This window comes from Triturus cristatus, chromosome 4_2 (genome assembly GCF_964204655.1).
Source record: "Triturus cristatus chromosome 4_2, aTriCri1.1, whole genome shotgun sequence".
NCBI classification, from domain to species: Eukaryota; Metazoa; Chordata; class Amphibia; order Caudata; family Salamandridae; genus Triturus; species Triturus cristatus.
Genome location: NC_140586.1, coordinates 283,240,565 through 283,264,061, shown reverse-complemented (window position 1 = coordinate 283,264,061; position 23,497 = coordinate 283,240,565). Strand labels below are relative to the sequence as shown.

General features: G+C 42.1%; 1 protein-coding gene across 1 annotated transcript in view; it reads left to right on the top strand.

The window, feature by feature from the left end:
- The window catches only part of RNF2 (ring finger protein 2), a 111,480-nt gene that overhangs the window by 69,035 nt on the left and 18,948 nt on the right, over positions 1–23,497 (top strand). The window contains exons 5-6 of the mRNA XM_085601521.1: positions 7,092–7,307; positions 8,316–8,588. Coding sequence (XP_085457647.1) covers positions 7,092–7,307; positions 8,316–8,588 — 489 coding nt within the window. The remainder of the gene's footprint in view (positions 1–7,091; positions 7,308–8,315; positions 8,589–23,497) is intronic.

Here is a 23,497-nt window from a genome sequence, read left to right as displayed (position 1 = left end):
CCCCCTGCCCCCGCTCTGTCCTAAAACAGATCATCCGGTTCAAAGCTCGCTGTGCTTACCCCCTGCCCGCGCTCTGTCGTAACACTTATCATCAGGTTCTAAGCTCGCCGTGCTTACCCCCCTGCCCCACGCACTGTCCTAACACTTATCAGGTTCACAGCTCGCCGTTATGCAGCACAATATCCTTGGTGCAACAACATCGACTGTTGCATGGCTCCCCGCTCTGTCGTAACACTTATCATCAGGTTCAAAGCTGGCCGTGCTTACCCCCACTACCCCACATACTGTCCTAATACTTATCAGGTTCACAGCTCGCCGTTAGGCAGCACAATATCCTTGGTGCAACAACATCAACTGTTGCATGGCTAAACACTTATAAGGTCCCGAAAGCGAGACCTATTGGCTATGCCAATGCTTGCTTGCTTGTTGTTTTTGGTTTGTATGGTATATGCTTGACATAAATAATAAAATTAAAAGTTTAGCAAGGCAGACCTATCGGTTCTGCTTATTTGTTTTCCCTTTGGCTGTGCGATTATCACTGGCTGTGGGATTATTACAGACCAAGGACATAAGATTATGATATGGTTGCGTTTTATAGTGAGTGTTGCGTTGGCTCGCTGGATCTGTCCTATTCCCAGCACATTACTGCCTACCCCTATGACATGGGTCAAAACTACCATAACAAAATGCAGCGTTTCAAAAGAGGGAACTGGTGAGTGGGTGCCCCAGAGCAATGAAACATGTCCACACAACATGCTGTATTAAACTCCTTTGTGGAGCATGCTTCTGTCCAACCGCCTGGTAGGTCACTCACTTAAAAGAAGTGCCACCCAGCGGACTTAAATTGATTCGTTAACATGAAGGTAACTTTATCCTCCAGGGTGTTCTATAGGATGGAGGGCACTGAAAATGTTCACTTTAAGATATTTTTGCCGATCTATTATCACACTTGAGCAGCTGCTCTGGTGTCCGTAATTAAATAAACTTTTTGCAGAATTTGTGCAGCGATATTCAGAAAGCAGTTTTACAGCTTCCCGAGAGGGGGGTATTCCTCCAATACTTCATTTAATGTCTGCAGTTTCCTTTGCTTTAAGATATCATCACAGATAACAACGGATCTATGAACAACGAAGAAACTTTCCAAAATTCCTACAATGCCTGTTTAACAATATATTTTGTTTGACATTATGTGCATTGAAGGACTACTGAGCAGGAGTATTTTGAATACAAACTGGACCAGAAAAAATCTCATAAGAAAATCATCAATGTTCTTCGGATGAATCCGCATACATGGGTTCTAAAAAGAAAAAATATATTCACACGAGGCACTGCCCAAAAATAGCACTACTTTGATGTTTGTGCTTTCTTTTGAGAATCTCAGGCGTTCTGAGATTTTTAGTCTAGGTTTGCTTCTTTTGAGGCAAATATATTGGCCAATTTTATAGCAGTGTGTTGTCACAGAAAAGCCCTTCACTTGAAACATGATGGCATAATGGCCTACGGCTTGTGGAAACTCTAGCCACAGTGTGCTTGTATTTATGGTGAACCAAGGGCCCTCGCTGGCCAATATGGTAATTATTACAGTCATCCAAGTCCTAAAGCTATTGCATATATCCCTTTATTGGAGAGGAGGCAAACCATAAGAAATGTTTTCCCAAGTTTGGTGAAAAACGTGTGAGCCAGACAGTTGTTTTTCTTAAAAAAAAAAAAAAAATGAACTCCTATTTTGCAAGTATCATGCACTGTTTAAGCTTACTAATTTGTGCTGGAGAGTACATGTTACAGTTTTGTTGTCGAAAAGTGATATAGCACCAGTAGAGCATGGCAAACTGGTCTTTTACTTAATTGCTTTAATTTTTAGAAACCTACAGAATTTGTGTTCGAATCATTTTAGTTTAGAACCCAAAACAAATCCTACTAAACCATTGTGTCCCATTCGAAATATTCTGAATGTCGCCTAAGACCCAACGCTGGCTGAGACGTAGTGAGCCTGTAATAGTTCCAAGCCAAGTACTGTTCCCAGAACGCCAGAAATGTCTATTCCTTCGGTATCAATTTTGTTTTTCGAAAACAATTTAATTTAATTTTTGCTTGTGATGCATTTCCACATTTGTTTAATTTGGGCAAAAGTTGTATTAGAAGTTTAGGTACTTATTTTATTTGTTTCTTTAGTTTTGAGATTTCTTTTCATTCTTTTGTGATGCGTGTCAAATTTCAATGGCATTGTGATCTTGTTCCAGCAGGAATCCAATGAACTAAGTGAATTAATTGTCACCAATTATGTAAAGTTGTTTGAATTCCTGTGTGTATGTGTATACCGTGATGAATGCGGAGTTGTGGAACTGTGATTAGACCTGTAATCTCCAGAGTGAAATGTCTGTCGAGTGCGACAAGTACTTTGTTTCTCTGTCCCTTATCAAGGTGGATGCTTCTGGATGAATGGAACTCTACATACACATGCAAACCTTTCTCTAAGACGTAAAAATGAAGTGAAAGATCTATGCCATTGCATTGCTTTTGGTACAAAGTCACCTTTGGAGTGCAGGATTCTAAATTGTACTTTAATGCCGAACCGCCTGTGTTTAAGAAAATACCGAATGCTTCTTTGTCTGCACTCGTTGAAAGGGACGTGCTTGTTAGAAAACAGGCACAGCTGAGCTAGTGCGCTGTTTCAGCCCATCTCATATTTTTGTTTGCCACCATTCATACCCACATAGGTAGCTCTTTGGACAAACAGGAAGCCCTATGTGGTCTGAATACTGACAACCCCAAATATACGTTCATATACATCCTGCCTCTTCATTAAAATGTTTTTCTTTCCCCCTTGTTTAAGTTTCGCTATAGTGAGGAAATGGGATGCATTGCATGGTGCAACCTCACCGTGTATTACTCTTACCAACCTCATCAGGACCCTTGGATTTCCTCTGTTAAACACTCAGTTCAACCCTCAATAGCTGTGGCTCTGAGCAGCAAAGCTTACACAGAGGAGCGAGTGTGCAGCATTTAAACAATGCTAAACTAATTGAAGAAATTGACACAACACTCAAGAAATCTGAGCCCAATTTTTATAAAAAATAGACTGTATTTTTATAGGAATTTAGACAGTAGAATGAAAAGGATCCAATGGAGCATTCTGTAGATGTAGATTTTACAAGCAGTAATAATTAAAAGCAATTTCACTCAGCCACGAACAAGCCTTGGCAAAATCAACGAAATCCAGGACACTTAATTAAAAAAAAAAAAAAAAGAAACCGCAGGTAAGTGTCGCTCCAGTCAGTTAGGAATACTTAGGGCGACCAACTCTGATAGGGAGCTAGTCAGAGGGACCACCAAGGTCCTCAGAAACAGTTACCTCCACAGGAGAGGCAGTCCTTCAGCAGTTGCAGACACTTAATCCATATTGCAATGGATTCTAATGGGGTGGTCCTGATGCAAATGATTAAGGATGCTGCAGATGCTCCAAGGACGTTGGGGATGCGACGCGATCAACAGGGGTCTTCCTGCATGGGTTCCTCAATCCATGAAGATGGTGAGGGGGGGCCTGGTTGCAGGGTCGACGTTCCACTAGTTCCTCCCTGGTCTGGCGGAAGTCCAGTCGACACTGGACTACCAGTTGCCCGGTGTTGCTGTCACAGGCCAATCCTTCATGGATCGATAACTTGCCTTCTGAGGGTCCCAGCAACTTTCCAACAGCACTCCCGGGCTCAGCGAACTTGGGTACATTTCTGTGTGGCGGGTTTCGGTCTTTGATGCTACTCGGAGGCTGTGGTGTCTGTTTAAAGACTTTGGGCTACCATTCCCCCCAGCATGCTACTTCAGTTATTCTGTCTTGTGCTGTGAACAGGAGTCAGTCAGCTGGCCCTTGTAGTTCTCTTGTTTGACTGGAGTCTGGAGACAGCTTCTACTTGAGTAGGACACGGCAGGCACAGTCCCTGTCTTCCCTAGCCACCCCGTGCAGCAAGTGTAGTCCTCATCGGTGCAGACTCTCTTTGCTGGTCCCTCAATGCAGCAGATCAGTCCTTCTTCGGTCCTTCTTCCAAGACGGTCAAGATCTGAGGTCCAGGTGCCAGGGAAGGATGTGGTTCGTAACCCATGGGCCACCAGGTTACCTCCCACCTGGTGACCACTTCTTGTGGCATGTTGCATCCCAGGATGTACCATTCTGCCCACTCCCAAGATGGCAAGACCACTCTCTCTGTGTTCAGACCTTACTAGCCAACCCTGTTGTGTGGCTACCTCAGGGCTACACGTCCCTGGGGAAGCCGGTTTGGCAACTGGTTTCACCTCTCAGCTCCCCGTGCCAGCCTGTCTAACTCAACAATGGGGCAGCCCTTCCCCCTGGTGTTACACATCTGCCCTTCAAAGGCGGCTTCACATTCAAAGCCTGCCTTTTAGGGCTAACACCCAAGTGGCTTCCTGCAGGAGGCAGGTGACACCTGTGTGCATAAGTACGATATCCGATTGATGTATTCGGAGATACTTCAAGTCTCATTTGAAAACAAATCTCATACAGTCATTTTGTTCTTTGCTTTTCTGTAACCTTAATATTATCCCCCACTGGTTAGCAATGTCAATGAGTGATTCTAATAGTTGATTGCTAAATTTGTTGTTTACTTGTTTGAAACTTATGTTTATAACAAGCTCGGAAGCGGTGCATGATTTTATTGCCACAAAGAAAAGTCCAACATTAGTAACCTTTCCTGAAAAGCCTAATTATGGTTTGATTTATTAAACAAACTCTTTGCAGATGTTGAATAGCTACGATTGCTCTAACCACAGATAACATAACGTCTTGCGGGTCAATTTATTTTATGGGTGATCCCTGTAACTCATAGTATTAAAGGCTGTTTCCTATTATCAACCTATTGGTGTCAGTCTCTGTTGATGGCAAGCTCAGAAACATCACCTGTAGTTTTATGATAGCGGTTTGGGCAACTGGTACTACACACAAGGGTGTATGTCATGCTATGGCACACCCCTGTCACTTGTTCAAGTGTGCAAACTCACCAGTTCCTTTCTTTTTCTACTTTTGTTTCCATCTCCTTGTAAAGGTAACTGTGTCCTATTCTTACATCATGGCCTTTTCCCATTCTTAGGATGTGTAGATTCCACAACAGTGACTGATGAAAAGGAAGCATTGGGTAGCTGATGCATTAGCAAACCGGTTCTGCAGAAGCACCTGCTAAACTGGTGCATCACTTCGCAAGGAAAGCTACATCAAGGTGCCTGCCACATATTTCACAGACGTAACTGATGTAATCTTAGCTCCTGTAGTGTGTGCTTAGCCATCGGACAAGAAGGATTTTATAAAACCAGTATTTGCTGCATTAGTCGTAGCTTGGCTGGCATTCAGTGTATCTGTAAGTGTCACATTGAGTTAGTCCCTAGAGTGCAGAGCACTGGATCTGTTGAAGTAAAAATGTAAGGTGTATGCTGTGATTGACAAAATGGGAGAAAAATTTCCTGGTTGAAGTAAGAGCCTATGCAGCACAAAAAGATGATGGACGGAATGTTTAACATTGTCAAACATTCGCCCCCAGTCACAGATCTGGGTTTAATCCATCATACATTTTGCTCGCCACGCCGTTCCAGATTGTACCCAGCCATACGTAAATCAGCCTTGACCCTGTTCCCGATGGAAACAGTCCAGCCCGAACTGCTAGGCCAGGTTATTCCTGGATGAGATTCAACCCATATCTGTTACTGGGGGTGAGTGTCTGAAAATTTTCAGAGCTCCATAATCATCTCCTTGTGTTTGATTTGTTCGCCCGAAGTTGGCAATGTATGCCCAAACGTTGATCCTTTGCTCAATTTGCCACTGGATTCCAGCTAACCTGGCTGATAAGGGGGTGAAACCCTGAAACCGGTCCTAGGATGCTTGTTTCCGTTTTAGGGAAGACCTCGCTTGGCAGTTCGGGCTGGTCTGTTCCCATGAGGAACAGGGTCAAGACTGATTTGCATATGGCTGGGTCTGAACTGGAGTGGCGAAGTGAGCTAAAAAACGATGATTGGTTCAACCCAGATCTGTGACTGGGGGTGAGTGTCTGAAAGGTTTCAGTGCTCCATCCATCATCTTCCTCTGTTTGCTGAAGTCATAGCCCATACCATGAGCCCTCAGTGTCACATTTTCTCGTAGGAACATGTGTTTAGTTGAGAGGCTTATAAGCACTTTCAGCAAATGATACCCTTGGCACAAGATATTGCGACTAGTAGGGAGGTTTCAGAAATAGGCTGTTGAAGTTACAGGAGACAAAGCGCTTGGATGTTGTGTGGATTAATCTTGCCAAAAGCAGTCTATAGATCCCAAGAGAATGTGGGGTACCCGATATGAATAAATAGGTGCATTAGGCTGCCAAATATTTGATGTCTTTATTGTCTGTTGAAATGTCATTCACATATTGCTTCCTCCCAGTACAGCATACAACATGGGGCAGGGGGTCTGCCCATTTCAGCCATTGCCAAACTTCACTGTTACTGGTGTAATTCTGCTCATTCACAACGAGCATACCCACGCACAACGTAGATGCCTTCAATACCCAGGACTGCTATGGCAATGGGGGTCTTTTGAAACCCAAAAATATTTTTGGTTATACCCATTTTAATTTTAATATTGGCAGGGGTCTTGCCGATCCACCAATAACATTTTACAAAAAACAACGCAACAAGTATTAGCAGAAGATACCACATGTGGTTCTGTCTGTCTGGTGTTCACTACTATACTTACTTGGGTCAAGGTCTGTTCAAGGTGGTTTCTCACCCCTGAGGTAAGACATATTATACTGTCTCAGAGATATCCTAGTCTACCAAGTTTAATCGTAGTAACCCTGTGGATAAGGATCAGGTAAAAATAAGACATGACGAGCAGTCAGCGAGTCATTGTCTTATTTGTAGTATATTTGTGCCTTATTCTCTCAAATGTATTGTGAAACTATGAGCACTTGAATTTAACAAATCTTTCCAAGTAGCATTTTTGGGAAGCTGTCACACAGTTAGCTTTATAGAATTGGCAATCAATTCATGAACAAACAAACCCGCAAATCTTTTCCCTAATTTATAGTGTTGCCTTTAATATTCTTTTTTCCATCTTCTAGGAACAAGGAGTGCCCCACGTGTCGAAAGAAGCTAGTTTCCAAAAGATCCCTTCGCCCAGATCCAAATTTTGATGCACTCATCAGCAAAATCTATCCGAGCCGAGACGAGTATGAAGCCCACCAGGAACGAGTCCTCCAGAGGATCAACAAGCACAACAACCAGCAAGCTCTGAGCCACAGTATTGAAGAGGGGCTTAAGATCCAGGCGATGAACAGGTGAGAGAGGCCTTAGGACAGGTGAGGTTGGAATTTGAGTGGTTCTTAATGAAGTAGACTAGGCCAGTACATTTCTTATGTTTTATATTGCCATTTCATTAGGAAAATATGGCAAAAATTATGATGGAATTATAACAGTTCAAAGATCAGGAAATTAGCATGCACTTGTGTAAATAAACATAAAATAATGACAAACAAATTGAAGTTTGTGAGAAGTCAATTAAGGCAATCAGTCGATGAAATTGGGGATTTAAACTTATCCCAGTCCCCCAAGCCCCCAATTCATCCATGCTAGTGAAAGAATTAACATATAACAAGGAATTCACCTCATACGATCTTATTTGTTTGTTATCATAGTAATCTTTATTATTTCTAAAGAAAGAAAAAACCTAGTAACTACCATTGATAGTTGTAGAATGTGACGATTCTTTCACCTGCTAAAGGACACGAGCTCTGAAATCATATATCAAGCACATGCTGGACATTTCCTGAAAGACTAATCACATTTATATCTTGAATTTTGTTCTTCAATCTCCAACAGCATATATTGGTTTTAAAAAATAGCATGCCTATGCATGGACCGTTATAGGAGCATCTTTTCTCAGCATGCAAAAACGCAGAGCTCATCTACTTAACTTGCCAAAGTTTTGAAGACCAACATTTTCCCATCACAGAGTTAAAAGCACCCGTTCAAGGCCTGGCCCCCAATGCCTGATTCAAGTTAGCATTGCAGGTACACATGTATTGAAGTGATGCACTAAATGAACTGCTCTGCTCTTGTAGACTCTGATCCGTGAGAAGGCCCAGAACTGTTTGGAAAAGCACATTCCCGACAGTCAACTATAATATCTGACCATAGTAGTGCTATAATGTGGGTTGTACAATTACTGGAGGGCTACCTTTATCTCACCATATGTTGTTCCCAAGACTGACCCAAGGAAATATATGAACATAGATCAAAACTCTGAGTATTCACATGTTTAACTTTTCTGTTTAAAACATAACCAGGTTACAAAGAGGTAAAAAGCAGCTGATAGAGAATGGGAGTGGCGCTGAAGACAACGGAGACAGTTCGCACTGCAGCAATGCATCAGTGCACAGCAATCAAGAGGCAGGACCCAGCAACAAGAAGACCAAGACCTCGGATGATTCAGGTCTTGAACTGGACAATAACAATGAGACTGTGGCCATGGATCCCAGCCTGGATGGATCCTGTGAAATAGAGCTGGTTTTCCGGCCCCATCCAACGCTCATGGAGAAGGATGATAGTGCACAGACGAGGTACGTGCTCACCAAAAGTTGGGTACAAGTGTAATCTGTGCAACACAGCAAGCTTTTTAGGTCGAGCCTGGGCAGCGCATGCGCTGCTTTGTGAGGCATGCTGTAATGTACACTGTGGCTTGAAGCCCCTCCTCTCTTTTTCATTTTTTCCCATCCTTGCCTTTTAGAAATGCATGCTTCTGTTTGGTCAGCATGTATAGTTACTCCCGCCTTTTTTTTTTTTTTTTTGTTTTTTAGCTCCTCACTGCGGACTGCCCCTGCTACATGTGGGTTTACATTTTTTAAAAATTTACGTTCCTTCCTGGCACTATTTTTTTGTTAGGTTCTGCCTCAGGTTTGTGTTCACGCACGTTCGTGCATTTCCCATCCTAATACATTTTTACTGCTTCCTGAGTTTCCGCTCCTGTTGCTGTTTAAATTGTACAAAATGTGTTCATATACTTTTGGACACCGCTGGGCTTTTATTTTAACAAAACAGTAACGGTGCCCACTTCATGGTTGCCACGCTTAAGATCATTGTCTTCTCTCACTGGCGCTGCGGGGGAGGAGCATGGCTGCTTCATGCAATAAGCTTCACTTCCTCATATTTCACCATGTCGGCATGTCCAGGGTCTGTGAGTGGAGGAGGATACGGAGGTAAGGGTGCCTCGTAAGAGCGCAGCCCTGCCAAGGGTCACTTTGCAGGGGTTAAACGAAAGCATATTTGGTATTGTTATTGCAATCCCTCAAAATATTTTGTCATGCAATTCACAGTGCCAGTACTTGCTTAAATTACTGTGCCGGTAATGCTCTTTGCACAGAGACTAAAGGCGTTGGTTCTTCTGCGGCTCTGTGAGCATACCCAGAGCCGAGGAGAGGGCATGGGTTATGATCCGCCATTTAGAAGTCACAGACTCCCGTGGCTGGCAGCATTTGACCCAGCTTTACTTTAATACTCATGGCAGTCCTGGCAGCTTCTTTTCCCCTCCCCCTTTCGCTTTTCCTGTTGGTCCCGGCAACTTCTGTATTTTTTGGGGGGGGGTTTGTGGGTGGTTAGTGGGTGTGGGCTTGATGGAGGGTAGAGTCTCTCATAGGGAGCTCTTGCCACAAAACGCCGCCCCCTCCAAGGCCCACCTCCTCACACTGTGACATTTATTTACAGGTTGGCAGGTCTAAGAACTGTATGAAATGTTAAAGCATGGGCCATTAGTAGGAGACGAGGCAAATCGTGCCGCCCGTGCTTTTCTAGAACTCGCTAGTATTTGGAGTGTAGGTGGCTTCCGAGTTTCAAAAAGCACTTTGTGCTTCAGAAGGTTTAGCCAACACCAGAACAGTCTGCCCCCTCGTGAGCAGACTGACCCAGACCTGACCGAACCTCAGACGAGTGTCCTCTCTGGCAGTCCAAAAATCATCCTTCATGTGCAGACTCGCCTCTCCCCTGTTCAAGCAAGTGTGCTCTCTAGGGCCCAAGCACAATTAATTTTTGGCAAACTGGCCTGACCCCTACCTAGGCTAGTGGTCTCTCTACGACACAATAACCATGCCTTGTGGACTACCAGATCCTGCACCCCCGTGCTTTCATACATTCAGTTCATAGTGGGCGCGCCACATGCGTAGCAGACGCTCAAAATATAATCCCATCTCTAGGTTAATAAATTATAAACGAGCCTAGAAATAGAAAACAGTACTTTCACCTGGTTCGTCTTTTAACTGTGTCAGTGCGCTTCCGGTTCATGGGAATGCGCATGAGCAATTAATTGCAAGTTTGTGTGGACTTTTGAGCGGCATGAGTCACAGAGATCAACCCTCGGCGTTTGCATGCTTATTGTTCAAATAGTTTTGAGGCAGCTGCACATTCAGTTTACCCCTGTGCAATCCACACAGGTTTTTAGGTACTGGTGTAGTGGTGCACACAGCTCAATTGAGGCTTCTTGCCACAGAGCTAAGCTTCCCTGTTCAATTCCACATTCAATCGACAGAATGTTTAAGTGTCCTAGTGTTAACTGGTTAGAACATCCAAGCTTCATTGGAAGCGGAAGTCTGAACCCGCAGTGCTGGGGTTTGAACCTGTGACTTGCAGAGCAGACGCATCATCCAACTGAGCGATCTTTCCAGCCTTCATCTTGTCTATTTTTCTTGGCTTATGTTCTATGACTCAACAGTTTGATGGGAGACTGGCTGACCACATACTGTGTGTCCTTTGCATGTATTTTGTAAAATTTCATTTTTTTTCTCCATGGTCATTGCTACTGGTGCAGTACCTGTTGAAAGGGATCTTGCAAAACTGGAATCCCCTTAACGTTATTTTCTAGCTGCAACATTGTAAAAAAATAATAACTTTGAGAACACGACTGTTTTTCGAGTAGATTTCTTCATGGCCATGATCAACAACTTTAGAGTTACCTTAGAAGGTTAATAAATGTTGTACGAAAGCGTAAATGCAACTTATCGGACTCAGTCTTTCTCTCATCTGAGGTCAAGAAAATGAAGGTGGTCCACTTGGTTAAAAGTGACACATTTTGTTTATGGTCTTGGGAAGATGCAGTGGTGTAGCACCAAACGCTGTAAACAAACAAACCGTGTTAAAGAAATGTCCCATATGGCAATGAAATCTCCCATGCGGCAAAGCGAGGGTGCTATGGGCCTCATAGGCGAAACCTACTGGCTTTTCCAATGCTTGTTCCAAATACAAAAGTATTTTTTCCCCAATTAAAAAACACGAACTATGAAACTATTGCATTAAAAAGAAATCGCAGCACGTTTGTCAATCTCATTTGTTTGATTCTGATTTGACGGTTTTCCTTCGTTTTCTTGTTTTGCTGCCCCCCCCTCCCCCACAAAGCATAGCTTCTTTACCATGGTTTGTTTGGGGACTTGTATCCTTCCACTGCTTATATTCAGAGAACTTCATTTTTCTTTTCATTTTAGCACTCCTTGCAGTTGGATAATTTTCTTGCTCTTTCCCTCTTGTACTGCCTCCCCCACTAAAATCTCCACCCCTCCCCCCTGCTCCTCTGTTGCTTCTCCCTCTCCCCATCCCGTTTGGGTTTCTCAACTTTTTCCATTTGTTTAATTTAAATTTGCCTCTCCCCTCCTCCAGTTCCTCTGTTGCTCCCTACAGATTGCTCCTGCGACTCATTCCAAACGCCGCTCCGTTGTTGCTCCCCCTCCTGAGCTTGTTTTTTTGTGTGTGTTTTTTAAATTATATTTTGGAGAACCCAGCAGCTGCAGTTAGGAAACAAAATGCTTTGGCACGCTAGTTGGGTGCTTTTCATCTACCATTTCAAGGTGGATGTCCACCACCTTGAAACAGTAAATAAAAAAGAACAAAAACAAATATGCCACCATATAATTTCTCATGCCCACACGAGTGGTGATACTCCCCAGGGTTCTTCCCTGAGTCCCACGCTTTTTAACACTTACATGGCCCCGCTGGCAGAAATAGTCCTTCCTTTCGGCATAAAGATCATTACCTAAGCAGATGATACCCAACTGGGGATGGAACTCAACCACCCAGAGGGAGTAACTAAGCGCTATACAAATCCAATTTCATTCATACTTGTGTGGTGATGGTGTGGCCACGGTAGTGATTCATACGTGTGCTTGCAAGCTGACACAGCCGCACGTATGCATCATTGCAGTTTTTTCCCCCTTTTTTGTGTGAATGCTGAACACCATCAGCAAAAGCATTGGCAATGACAATGGGCCTGCATTAAAAGCCAAAATGTGAGACGTACTGGCTTAGCAGCAGTCTGTGGCCAGAGCAGCGCAGTTTATTGGGACCTCTTGCTGTTGCATGGTGGTTTGTAGGAGTCAGTCTTAGCAGCGAGATTGGATGTAATTGTATGAGTTGCTTTCCAGGGCTGGACAAGTTGGCCTTAGCATGGGACACTTTGTAGTAGTAGCCTTCCGCAAGTGCATGATTTTTTTGAGAGCCTGTCACTGTGAAATGGTTTGCACAATTTTGTGGTGCTTTTGTTTGGGATATCAATCTCTGACTTGTTTGGTGTTTTATTATTTTTCCAGGTACCGAAAAGACCAATAACAAACATACTGTTTTCTCTCACGTTGTAGAGGAAGTGCTTGATATTGAAATGGCCAGGCAGCAGCATGGTAGTTGTCAGTCTTTGTGTAGTCTGGACTCATCCACAATGTTCGATAAACCCTGACTAACTAAAAAAAATTGTAAAGAGGCTGGTTCCACAGGCGTTACTTTTTCACATTTCACAGTAATCTGATGATACCCAGATCATGGTAACACTGCTGCGCCCTGATGGGTTTATCTAAGGCTATGCCAGCCTGATTTGCTAGCTACTTACAAGAAACTGATTTTTGTGTTGTCGAGAAATTCAAGTTGAAAGCATGAAAAAGGTGAATTTCTTTGGTCAATAGCCATTTTAGGATGGTCATTTTCAGTACCATAAACTCCTGCCTGAATATCAAACTAGCTCTGAAGCGGTAGCTTAAAGTGAATGCAGCACATTTCAAAGTGCAAAACATAAATACTCCATACCACACTTAAAGCACATATTTAGAGCTGTTGGTGCCTTCCACGAGGCCGATATTCAGATTTCCAGAGTTGTCACAACTTGTCACCTCCGTGCTGGCACTGATAACATCAGAGACTGGACTCTGTCAATTTCGTCTCTGTCTGCATTCCTTATAGGCCGTTTAGGTCTCAGAGTGCAATCAGTGGCTGCTCATAGTTTGCTAAATTATTCAAGTTGTCTGACTCCCCAGTGACCCTATTCTGTCTCCATAGCTTCTGGGTGGCTCATGTTAAGTCTATTGGTCACGGTCAGGGTATCAATTTTTTCGGCAGTATGATTCTGTTCACTGTATTCGTTCCTCAGCTGGCCTTTAAGATCCAAAATTTAAGAGACACTATGCATGAGGATGCCTCTTGTTCGATCTAGACAGAGATCTGTTGGAAACGTCCACTGCGGAAAAGGCACTTTATAAGGTCACTCAACCATTTTGCTCCCGGATTTAGCAAACCAGCCGCTCTTAGTTGGTTCTGAGAATTACTCAAGCTTCGTCACCAAGATTCCTGCATCTGTGTGGGTTTCAAACATTTGTAGACCCTCGTGGGAGCACAAAGGAATCTTCAAGGGGTTGAAGGATGTAGCTAAAATGATTGGAACATGCCCAGCCACCTCACATATCTCTTTGAAATCCAATAGCATTATGCCACCACACATTGCAAAATGGAATTTTAAAGGGGCAAATGAACCCTACTTGCGGGTGTTGGAAATGTTAATGTGAAAACAATAAACCTTATTTATCAGAATTTCGTTACAGTGGACACACCTGTGCCACAGAGTCCCTTACAATGTATTTACTTCCTAAATCTGTGTAAGGAGAGAGGAAAATGCATAGGCTATTACTTCAAAATGCCATATCATCCGCGCTCACCTTCTCCATCGCCACCAACACATCAGCTCACTTGAAATGTGCTGTCGCTTGCAACAATCTATTGTTTCTTAGAACTCTAAAAGGGGTTTTTAGCCTCCCGTTATTTACCACTGGTTGGCTTCATAAGTAATTTCCTTGGTCCTCATTGGTCCGAGCATGCAGGCTTCCCTTTCTCTTTGTGTGTTTGTCCCTTTCTCTTTGTTTGTTTGTCCCTTTGATGGAGCGTGGACCAAGCACTGATTGATGTATTTATTAGTGTCATTCCCCTGCTCACACTTGAGGTACTTTTTTTTTTTTTAATTCTTCCTCCACCATCGCTTGTTGTGCCATTGCTTACTCCTGAAGCAATCCACAAGAGTGCATGTTTTATCTAGCAGTTTCCATTATATTATTGGCATCCATCCCCCATGTTGCTTGCAAGCACAGTGTACTTCTGTGAAATTCCTACCTCTACGTTACTTATATACATACAATGGGAACTCGTTCGGCTTTTACTTTGCGAATAGTGTGTGTAAGGTGTCAATAATGATGTCGGATGCATGTACTATTATCATTGATGATATCAGAAGTCATTTGGGATATCATTAGCAAAAAAAGGCAAGTCCGTCAGTTGTGACCTAATGGCTAAAGCTATTAATTGGGTGCTCACTTAAAGCCCTCTAAAAGGCATTGGTCTGAGTTTGTGCTATATAAAACTGCAAACATTAAACTATTGACTCCCTGAAGAGATCTGTGGAAACTGCTGCTTCTGTACTAGACCCTTAAAGCAGCCCTTTCAGCCTGTTATCCCTCCAATGTCAGTAAAAAGAGTACAGTGTTGTGTTGCAGTACCACATAATAATAGCACTAAAAAGTTAACTATTTTAGAAAAATACATTTTTAAGAATTGTTTGAAAGGTGCACTGCAACCAGCTCACCTTTCTCAACAATCTTCATACATTTTTAATGGCTAAATTACAACACTTCCACTAATCTACGAGGCTGGTAACCCCAACAACCCTTCCATTGAAGTTGTTTTTGCTAATTCCTCATTTTTTTAGTGTTCGCTCATTAGATTTTTGACTTCCACAGACTTGTCCTTCTTACATAAATGCCTTCAGTCTTTCCTCCCAGCGACAGCACTGGGCAGGCAGCATCTGTCTCACTAGCATCCCAAACTGTGAAAATGAAGAGTTTCACTGCTGTAGTCTAGGGACAAAATCCACATTCCGCTCCAAAACCACCTCTGGGATCTAGCTACACCACTGCACATCTCATGATCCTGAGAACTGTTCCAGGAAGGATCATTTAGAGATATATGTATTTTCTTTTTTAACAAAGATGGGATTGGATGTCACATACTGTGTCATCAGTGTGTTTGAGAAGACTCGAAGAGTGTTCCAGCCACTGTGAAATTTCAATTATTTTTATTCTTAATTTATTTTGTTCTAGAGCATGAAATCTGCGGTCTCACAAGTCCTGTCCTCTGAGCTTCTCTGTGGAGTTCATGAAAGTAGTTTTAAAACAACTCAAGAGGTCTTGCCTATGCAAGAGCTATTGACATTGTCAATAGCTTGTTTAGCCATGTTGTAAAGCAGCACGGCTAAAAGTAAAGATAAAAAGTCAAATAAGGCGGCCAGCGCTGACCACGTCATAGTGCTTTCTTTCCCTTTACTTTCAACTATGCTGCACAGCAACCACGCTACAGTATAACATGGCTAAACACACATTAGGAAAGCCAATAGCTCTGGCATAGGTGAGACCAAATTGCTTTACCAGTGCTTGTTTTTCTTGCTACTTCCACAGTCGTATTTTCTTACTCACTCCCGAATTGTAGCTTGCATCCGTTTGACTCCCATTATTGTTGTTTGCCTCTCCCATCCATCATTGTTGCTTACTTCCTGGCCCACCCCGTCTTTGTATCTTGCCCTCCCATTAATGCTGTTTGCCCACTTCCGTCGTCATTGCTTGCTATCTCATCATTGTTCTTTGCGGTGCTCCTGTTGTTGATTGCTTTCTCTACTCCTGACGGTGCTGCCTGCCCGACCGTCGTAGTTTGCAACCCCTCCTGTCATTGTTACTTGCCCCTCCCATCATTGCCCCCCGGCTAGATGAAAGTGCTGTGGTGCTATGAAATGGCGAGCGCTTGCAGCATCTCTGCTTTCTGGCTTTGTTGCTTCCCCCTCGCCCCACCAGAACAACAAAGCACTATGAGGTGGCCAGTGCTGGTTCCATCATAACACTTACTTTTCTAGTTTTTTGCCATATTGCACAGCAGCCGCGCTGTTGTGCTCCCTGTCTAAAATATAGGGACAAAGCCAATACCTGTTGCACAGGTCACTCTCCCAGATTCAGGCCGCAAGTCAGTCATTCATCGTGCTCTAAGTCCTAGCCACAGTTCTTTCTGGATTACGTTCCTTTCTACAGGTGCCCCTAGATCTTTTTTTACTTATGGAAATATCTCTTTATCGGGCTGGGATGTCAGGAGAGGATTTTCAAAGCATGGAACCTCATGGGTTTAGCTGCTGGTCAGCTGCTATGTTCTCTATGCCCACATGAATGTAACTCTGTAAGACCATATTGTGGGAAAGTGCCTGGAACATCCACATTGAAATAAAGACACCGCAGAAGGTTACTTGTTGGAGCAGCAGGATTTATTCACGTCCGCTACATCCCGAGTCCTTTACATCATATCCGTTCTCATCCCTCAACCGTCCCTGCCTCGAACCACCCATACTTAAAACACAACACTCCGCGTGATCTCCACGAGCATGAAAGTAAGCGCTCGTGGAAGTCACGCTACAAGTAGAACACAATTTATATATGTATATACAACACATCTTCCCCCTTTCTTTTTTTTTTTCCAAGAATACTAACACATGACATAATCCTTGAATCTTTCTGGATAATGATGCTCACGTTTCCCCCTTGAATCACCCTTCAAATTTGAACAATTAGGTTGTTGTTCATTGTGCTCACCAGTAGAATGTCTACTTATCCCAACATTTCTATCTGAGTGGGAAAACCCTTTGAACAGAGAAATCCTATTCAAATTCCAAACACTTCCTCCCTCTATTCTTACAGCATTATTAAATACTTCTTTAACTCTCTTTGGATCTGACCAGCATTGTGAACCTTTAGGAACATTTTCATTCCTTTTCAAACGAACAAATTCACCGACTACAACTTTAGTTTTACTGCTACACCCTCTTTTCTTATCCATAAACAATTTCATTTTTCCTTTCTGCTCATTAACTCTTTGTTTAACCACTTCATAGTCAACAGCAGTAAACTTATTGTCACTCAACCCTTTTTTTAACCACCACGGTACTAAATTGGTACTAGGTTTGCGCCCCCTTAATAATTCAAATGGACTAGCTAACGTTACTGAATTTGGAGACGTTCTGTATGCTAGTAACATGGATTGCAGTGCATTACTCCAATTTAAACCCCCTTTCACCGAGAGTTGTATTGCTTCCTTCACAACACGGTTAAACCGTTCCACCTGACCATTAGCCTCTGGATGGAAAACAGCTATTCTCTTATGTGTTATATTACACTTCTCAAAAAATGACTCCATCTCCTTGCTAATGAATTGAGGTCCATTATCTGTGACTATTTCTTGTGGAATACCTTCTCTACAAAAAATGTCATCTAAAAACTCAATTACACTTTGTGAGGTAACTTCTCTGACCATCTTAACCTCTGGCCACTTCGAAAAATAATCAATAAGAACAATTCCAAAACACTTATCTTTCGGTAAGACTTGAAAAGGACCAATGATATCAAGGCCTAATTTTCTCCATGGGCTAACAGGATAAGCAACAGGGTGAGATTCCACCCGTAAAGGAACAGCAGATTTATCACTATTAGCACAATTGCTGCACTGGCGTACAAAATGTTCAATAGAAGAATCTATTCCTGGCCACCAAAACGCTTTCCTAATCCGTCTTCTAGTGAAGGAAATTCCGAGATGACCCTCATAACCTATCTCCATGATGGTGTTCCTAAGCCCAAAAGGTGGAATTATTTTGTCCTCTCTCATGACTAACCCATTTTCAATAGCTAGTTCCTCATGAATCTTTGAGAAACTCATCATGTCGCCTGATAATTTCCTTAATTCTGGCCAGCCTTGCACTATGTAATTCTTTACAATTTTTAATTCACTGTCTTTTTCCATTTCAGACAACCAAATCTCCTCACTCAGATTTAAACCCTTACCATGTATTAGATTGTGGTCTCGCGTGGTGAATGCAACCTCACAATCCTCATCTTGATAATTTTTCTCGCTGTCTATGGGTAACCTTGACATACAATCTGCATGCATATTAGCTTTCCCTTGAACGTACTCAATACTGAAACAAAATGATTGTAATCTTGAAGATAACCTCGCTAAGCGTGCTGACATTGAACGACCTCCACCAGGAGACATTAGAAACACAAGAGGTTTATGGTCGGTTTTGATAATAAACTCAGTGCCCCACAAAAAACTTCTAAAATGTTCTGCCCCCCCCATACACAAGCAAGAAGCTCTCTTTCGATCACAGAATAATTTTTTTCTGCATCTCGTAATGCCCTAGAAGCATAGGCCACAACCCATTCAGTGCAATTGTCTTTTTGTATTAATACGCCTCCAAGGCCCATATTGCTTGCATCTACCATGACTATACACTTTTTCCCTGGAACAAAAGGTTTCAAACATGGTGCATTTACTATGAACTTCTTCAAATTTTAAAATGCTTCAGTCATGCCATCTAACCAAATAAACTTTGCATTTTTTTTGAGTAAACACCTGAAAGGATCAACCTTAAGGGAATAATTAGGAATAAACTTTGCATAAAATTCAGTTAACCCAAGGAAGGCAACTAACTGTTCTCTTGATGAAGGTACCGGAGCATTGATGATACTTTGAACGTGTTTTTGCTTTGGTTTAATGCCTTTCCCGCTAATTGTATGCCCTAAGTACTCTACCTCCCTTGCTTTCAACTTGCATTTATCCAGTCGAAGACCCTTCTTTGCTAATGCTGCAATTACGTTGTGAAGATGTCTGTCGTGCTCCTCATCATCCTTCCCATATACCGAAATATCATCCTGGAAAGCTATTGCACCAGACAACCCCTCCAAGGTTTCTTTCATGAATCTCTGGAATACTGATGCCGCACTAGCTAAACCAAACGGCATACGACGGTATCTAAATAGCCCATCCGGCGTAATAAATGCTGTATAATTCTTTGATTCCTCTGAGAGGACCACTTGGTGATATGCACTTGCTAAATCAATGCACTAAAAAACTTGTGCGTCACCTAAACTGGATACCATTTCATGCAAATTAGGAAGAGGATGAGCATCAACCCAGATTACACGGTTTAGACTGCGTAAGTCAACACACAACCGGAGTTCCCCTGACGATTTTAACGAAATAACTATGGGAGAAACCCACGGAGAAGACTCTATCGGTTCTATGATGCCATCAGTGCAGAGATTTTTTAACATGACACTCAACTTTTCCCTATAAGAAAGTGGGACATTCCTTACTCTGTGCCGGATGGGAGTGGTATTCTCATGAAGTTTAATAACATGTTCAAATCCTACATATCTACCAAGTTTCCCACTAAACACACTCGGAAAATTTCTGATCAATTTGTCAACTACACCTTGTTCACACTGGGAACTAAAACCAACAGCAAAAACAGGAGGATTTGCTCTTGGGTCAAGTCTAATGCCTAATTCATGTTGATGTGGCCACCCTAGAAGAGATTCTCCTGACTTTGCCACATATATCTTGCTAAAAGTATGGTTGCCGGAAAACCCTATGTCAGCATTAAAATAACCTATTAGGTCAATTCTGTGGCCAGTATAACCCCCTGGCGATACATCAGGATGAATTAATGTTCTTTTCGGCCAATTTTCATAAAATACCCTTGATGATATGATAGAATACAAAGCACAAGAGTCTACTAGAAATTCCAAACTTATTCCATCCACATTGATGATGCATGAGGGAATTTTTGATTTCCTATCATCACTGCACATATTAATTACTGTATTGATTTCATTTTCATTTTCATCATTACTGTCAGGAGTATAATTACCTTCTGTGCACTGTATATAGTTTACTTTTCTCATATTGGTTTTATAATATTTACTGAAATGCCCCTTCTTATTGCATTTTGAACAAACCTTATCAATAGCTGGGCACCCCTTAAAATTGGCTAAGTGGTTAATACTCCCACATCTAAAACATTGTAAGGATGGATTGCGTTTTTCAGAATATGTGTTAGGGTTCTTATATTTGTTCTCAGTTTTGTTTTGGTAATCGGATTTCTGAGTGGAGATCTTCTTCTGTTTATCGTGGTCCTTTGATTCTTTGGTGATACTAAATATATCTCCTTTTTCATTACCCCTGATCTCTCTTACAAATTCCTCTGAATGTTCGATGGATTTGGCAATATCGATGGCAGCATTTAATGATAGATCAGAAGTGGACCACAACTTTTCTTGAACTTTCTTACTATTCGTACGCATAAGAATTTGGTCTCTCAGAACCTGTTCGTAAGAAATGCGTTCAAAATCACATGAAGCTGCCAATGACCTGAGAGCAGAAATGTAGACTTCAATTGATTCATCTGGGCGTTGTTTTCTTGAATAGAAGATGAATCTTTCCATCACTACATTTTTTTTCCCGAAACGAATGTTCAACTGTGATGAAGCATACTGGTATACATTTATTCTGCCAGGATTAACTAGAGCTGGCAGTGTTTTAAACTCCTTTAAACCAAAACCCCCAAGACAATGCTTTAACAAAGACAGTTTTCTCTCAGGTTCACAGTCCTATCCTTCAAGTACTTCAACATATGCTAGAAATACCGGTTCCCATATTTCCCATGGCATGGGGGGATCATCTGATGATGTGAGAAAAGAAGGCGGTGGTACAATGCCGGACATATTTATGTAGCACACAGTATATTATAAATCAAATGTTAATTACACTAAACTTATTTTACCTTTGTTTCCTAACATGTGAAGAACGATATTATTAAAATTTGGAATAAAACTTAATAATGTAAGTTCGTGGCTTAAAGTTACTGTGAAGGAATGTACCTCGTAACACGCAGTGTGCGTGTTGTTTATTCCAAAATCCTCAATTTGTCAAGAGCAATAGTTGCTTCCAACGAACTCGCAGAGTGCGGTCTCTGATTTCCTTTGTTTACACTTTTTCCAATTCAAAATGGCGGCACGTCGGGTCAAAGAGCGTAGTAAGTTGCCGTGGTTACAGCAACACGTTGTGACGAAAATTACGTAGGGTCACGTTAACGTGTGACGTGCAGTAAAGCCCTACAAACAATGGACACAGGTCCGAAGCTTCCAGTGAGACGTGCCGAGAGACGTGACACTATTTGCAACCCCAAACAAGTTGCGGCAACATTCCAACTGAGACACGGTAACTGTGGAGTCTTCTACTGTTTCCTTCCTTTTATGAATGTTCGTAGAGTGGTTTTAATTATGTGCACGTACTTCCAACTTTCCAAATCGGCTTCCAAAATCACGCAGGTCTCCTCCGCAAGTGACAAATGCTCAGCCGATCTTAGCCAGTCACAAAATGAAAATGTAGACTGAAAATTATTACGCCTTCCGAGAAATACAACTAAAAAAAAAAAAAATGACATCAGCGAAGGTGCAGACTTCTTTTCGCTTCCTTCTTGTAAAAGAAATCTTTCTTCTTTTTAAAAAAAAAAAAAAAAAAAAAAAAATGAATGAAAATGAAAATAATCCAATTGAGGATGGGCAAGTCCGTGCCCGCTCGTTGCCAATGTGGGAAAGTGCCTGGAACATCCACATTGAAATAAAGACACCGCAGAAGGTTACTTGTTGGAGCAGCAGGATTTATTCACGTCCGCTACATCCCGAGTCCTTTACATCATATCCGTTCTCATCCCTCAACCGTCCCTGCCTCGAACCACCCATACTTAACACAACACTCCGCGTGATCTCCACGAGCATGAAAGTAAGCGCTCGTGGAAGTCACGCTACAAGTAGAACACAATTTATATATGTATATACAACACATATATATTCCATAGCTAGCAGAACATGAAATGGCAGATATATTCTTTGTGACGGTCTCAAATGTGCAAGATCCAAGTTCTTCCTTTCCACTTTTCCTGATGACCGTGATTATAAGCTACACTAGCCTTGTATAGTTAGAGAATATGTTCCTGTCCACACAGTCCTCCAGATAGCCCACTCCGGGAAAGCTTGAATAGACTTGCTGGGATTTAAACGTACTAGCATGGGGTCAAACACAGTTCTGTGCACTGGTGCATTAGTCCACTTGGCCATTAGACGAGTCCATACAATATAAATGTTGACCCAAAAGGTCAGACCAAACAAAATGAACCAGTCCTACCATTCCAGCTTACCTACCAACAACACACATTGGTGAAGAAAATCACATTTACTTTACCAGACTGAAAAAATTACTTCAGACAAATTCGGTGCTCAGATGGTCTAAGCAATAGCCCTAGCTACTAAGGCAAGAACTCTGGTATTCCTCTAAAAGTATTCGTCAGAGACAAATCTGAGGAAATAGATTTTTAAAATCCAAATCATATCTAGTACATGCAATATGAATAGAAACTATTATGAAAATAAGGAAGATGGTGGCAATGATATTTGTCCGGAGCAGAACAACAGAAAATAATGTAACATTATGACAGTATTAAAGACGTTCTGTACATCAGTATCCCCAACCCCTCCTTTCCCTAGAACAACTAAACTAAACATGGCAGCCAAAGGAGGGGCCTTCTCTAGTTTCATAGATGATTCACACTTGCATACCTTTTCTGAACAATGAAAGCAATGTTCACTAAAGAAACAGTGGCTGCTGTTGTCTTTTATTCTTGTCTTGTCTATGTCCTTGATGTGGCAGATAAGCGGAGTGGAGGACTCTGTTCCTTCTCTGTAGCCCCGTTGTATCCTCATTGAGGCCTGCACTCTTTACAATGTACTATTGCTAGCCAGCTGAATTTACACTTTAGAAATACCAAAATATGCTCCATCACAAACTGTAAAATGAACACACACAAAGGTGGTGAGTAAGGCAAAGATGGCGTTTACTCTCCACGACTGATATCATCCTCTGAAACTATCCTACTGAACTTAAGGCGAACAAAAGCATTTCCATTTTTTTTATATTGACTAAAGAATGTAGTTAACTGTTTCTGGACCTCTAATATGCATGCCAGCTTCTATACCATCAGTGGTAAAATACTGAAGAAGTCAAGATTAAAATTCCATAAGATAACATTTAACTTAGCAAGTCATGTTAGGCAAATCGCATTGTAAATTGATGCTCACATCTGGTAATAATTCTGGTGGCTGCCCTTTTAGCATGTTGGTTTAGCTGTTTTCTATTTGCTAAAGCCCGATTTATCCCCTGCTACCTATGTGTATTCTGGCCTTCAGAATGTCTTGAATGAGCATGATGCTCAACATTGGGCAGGCAGACCAGGCCCTCCAACAACGCTGCTAATTAT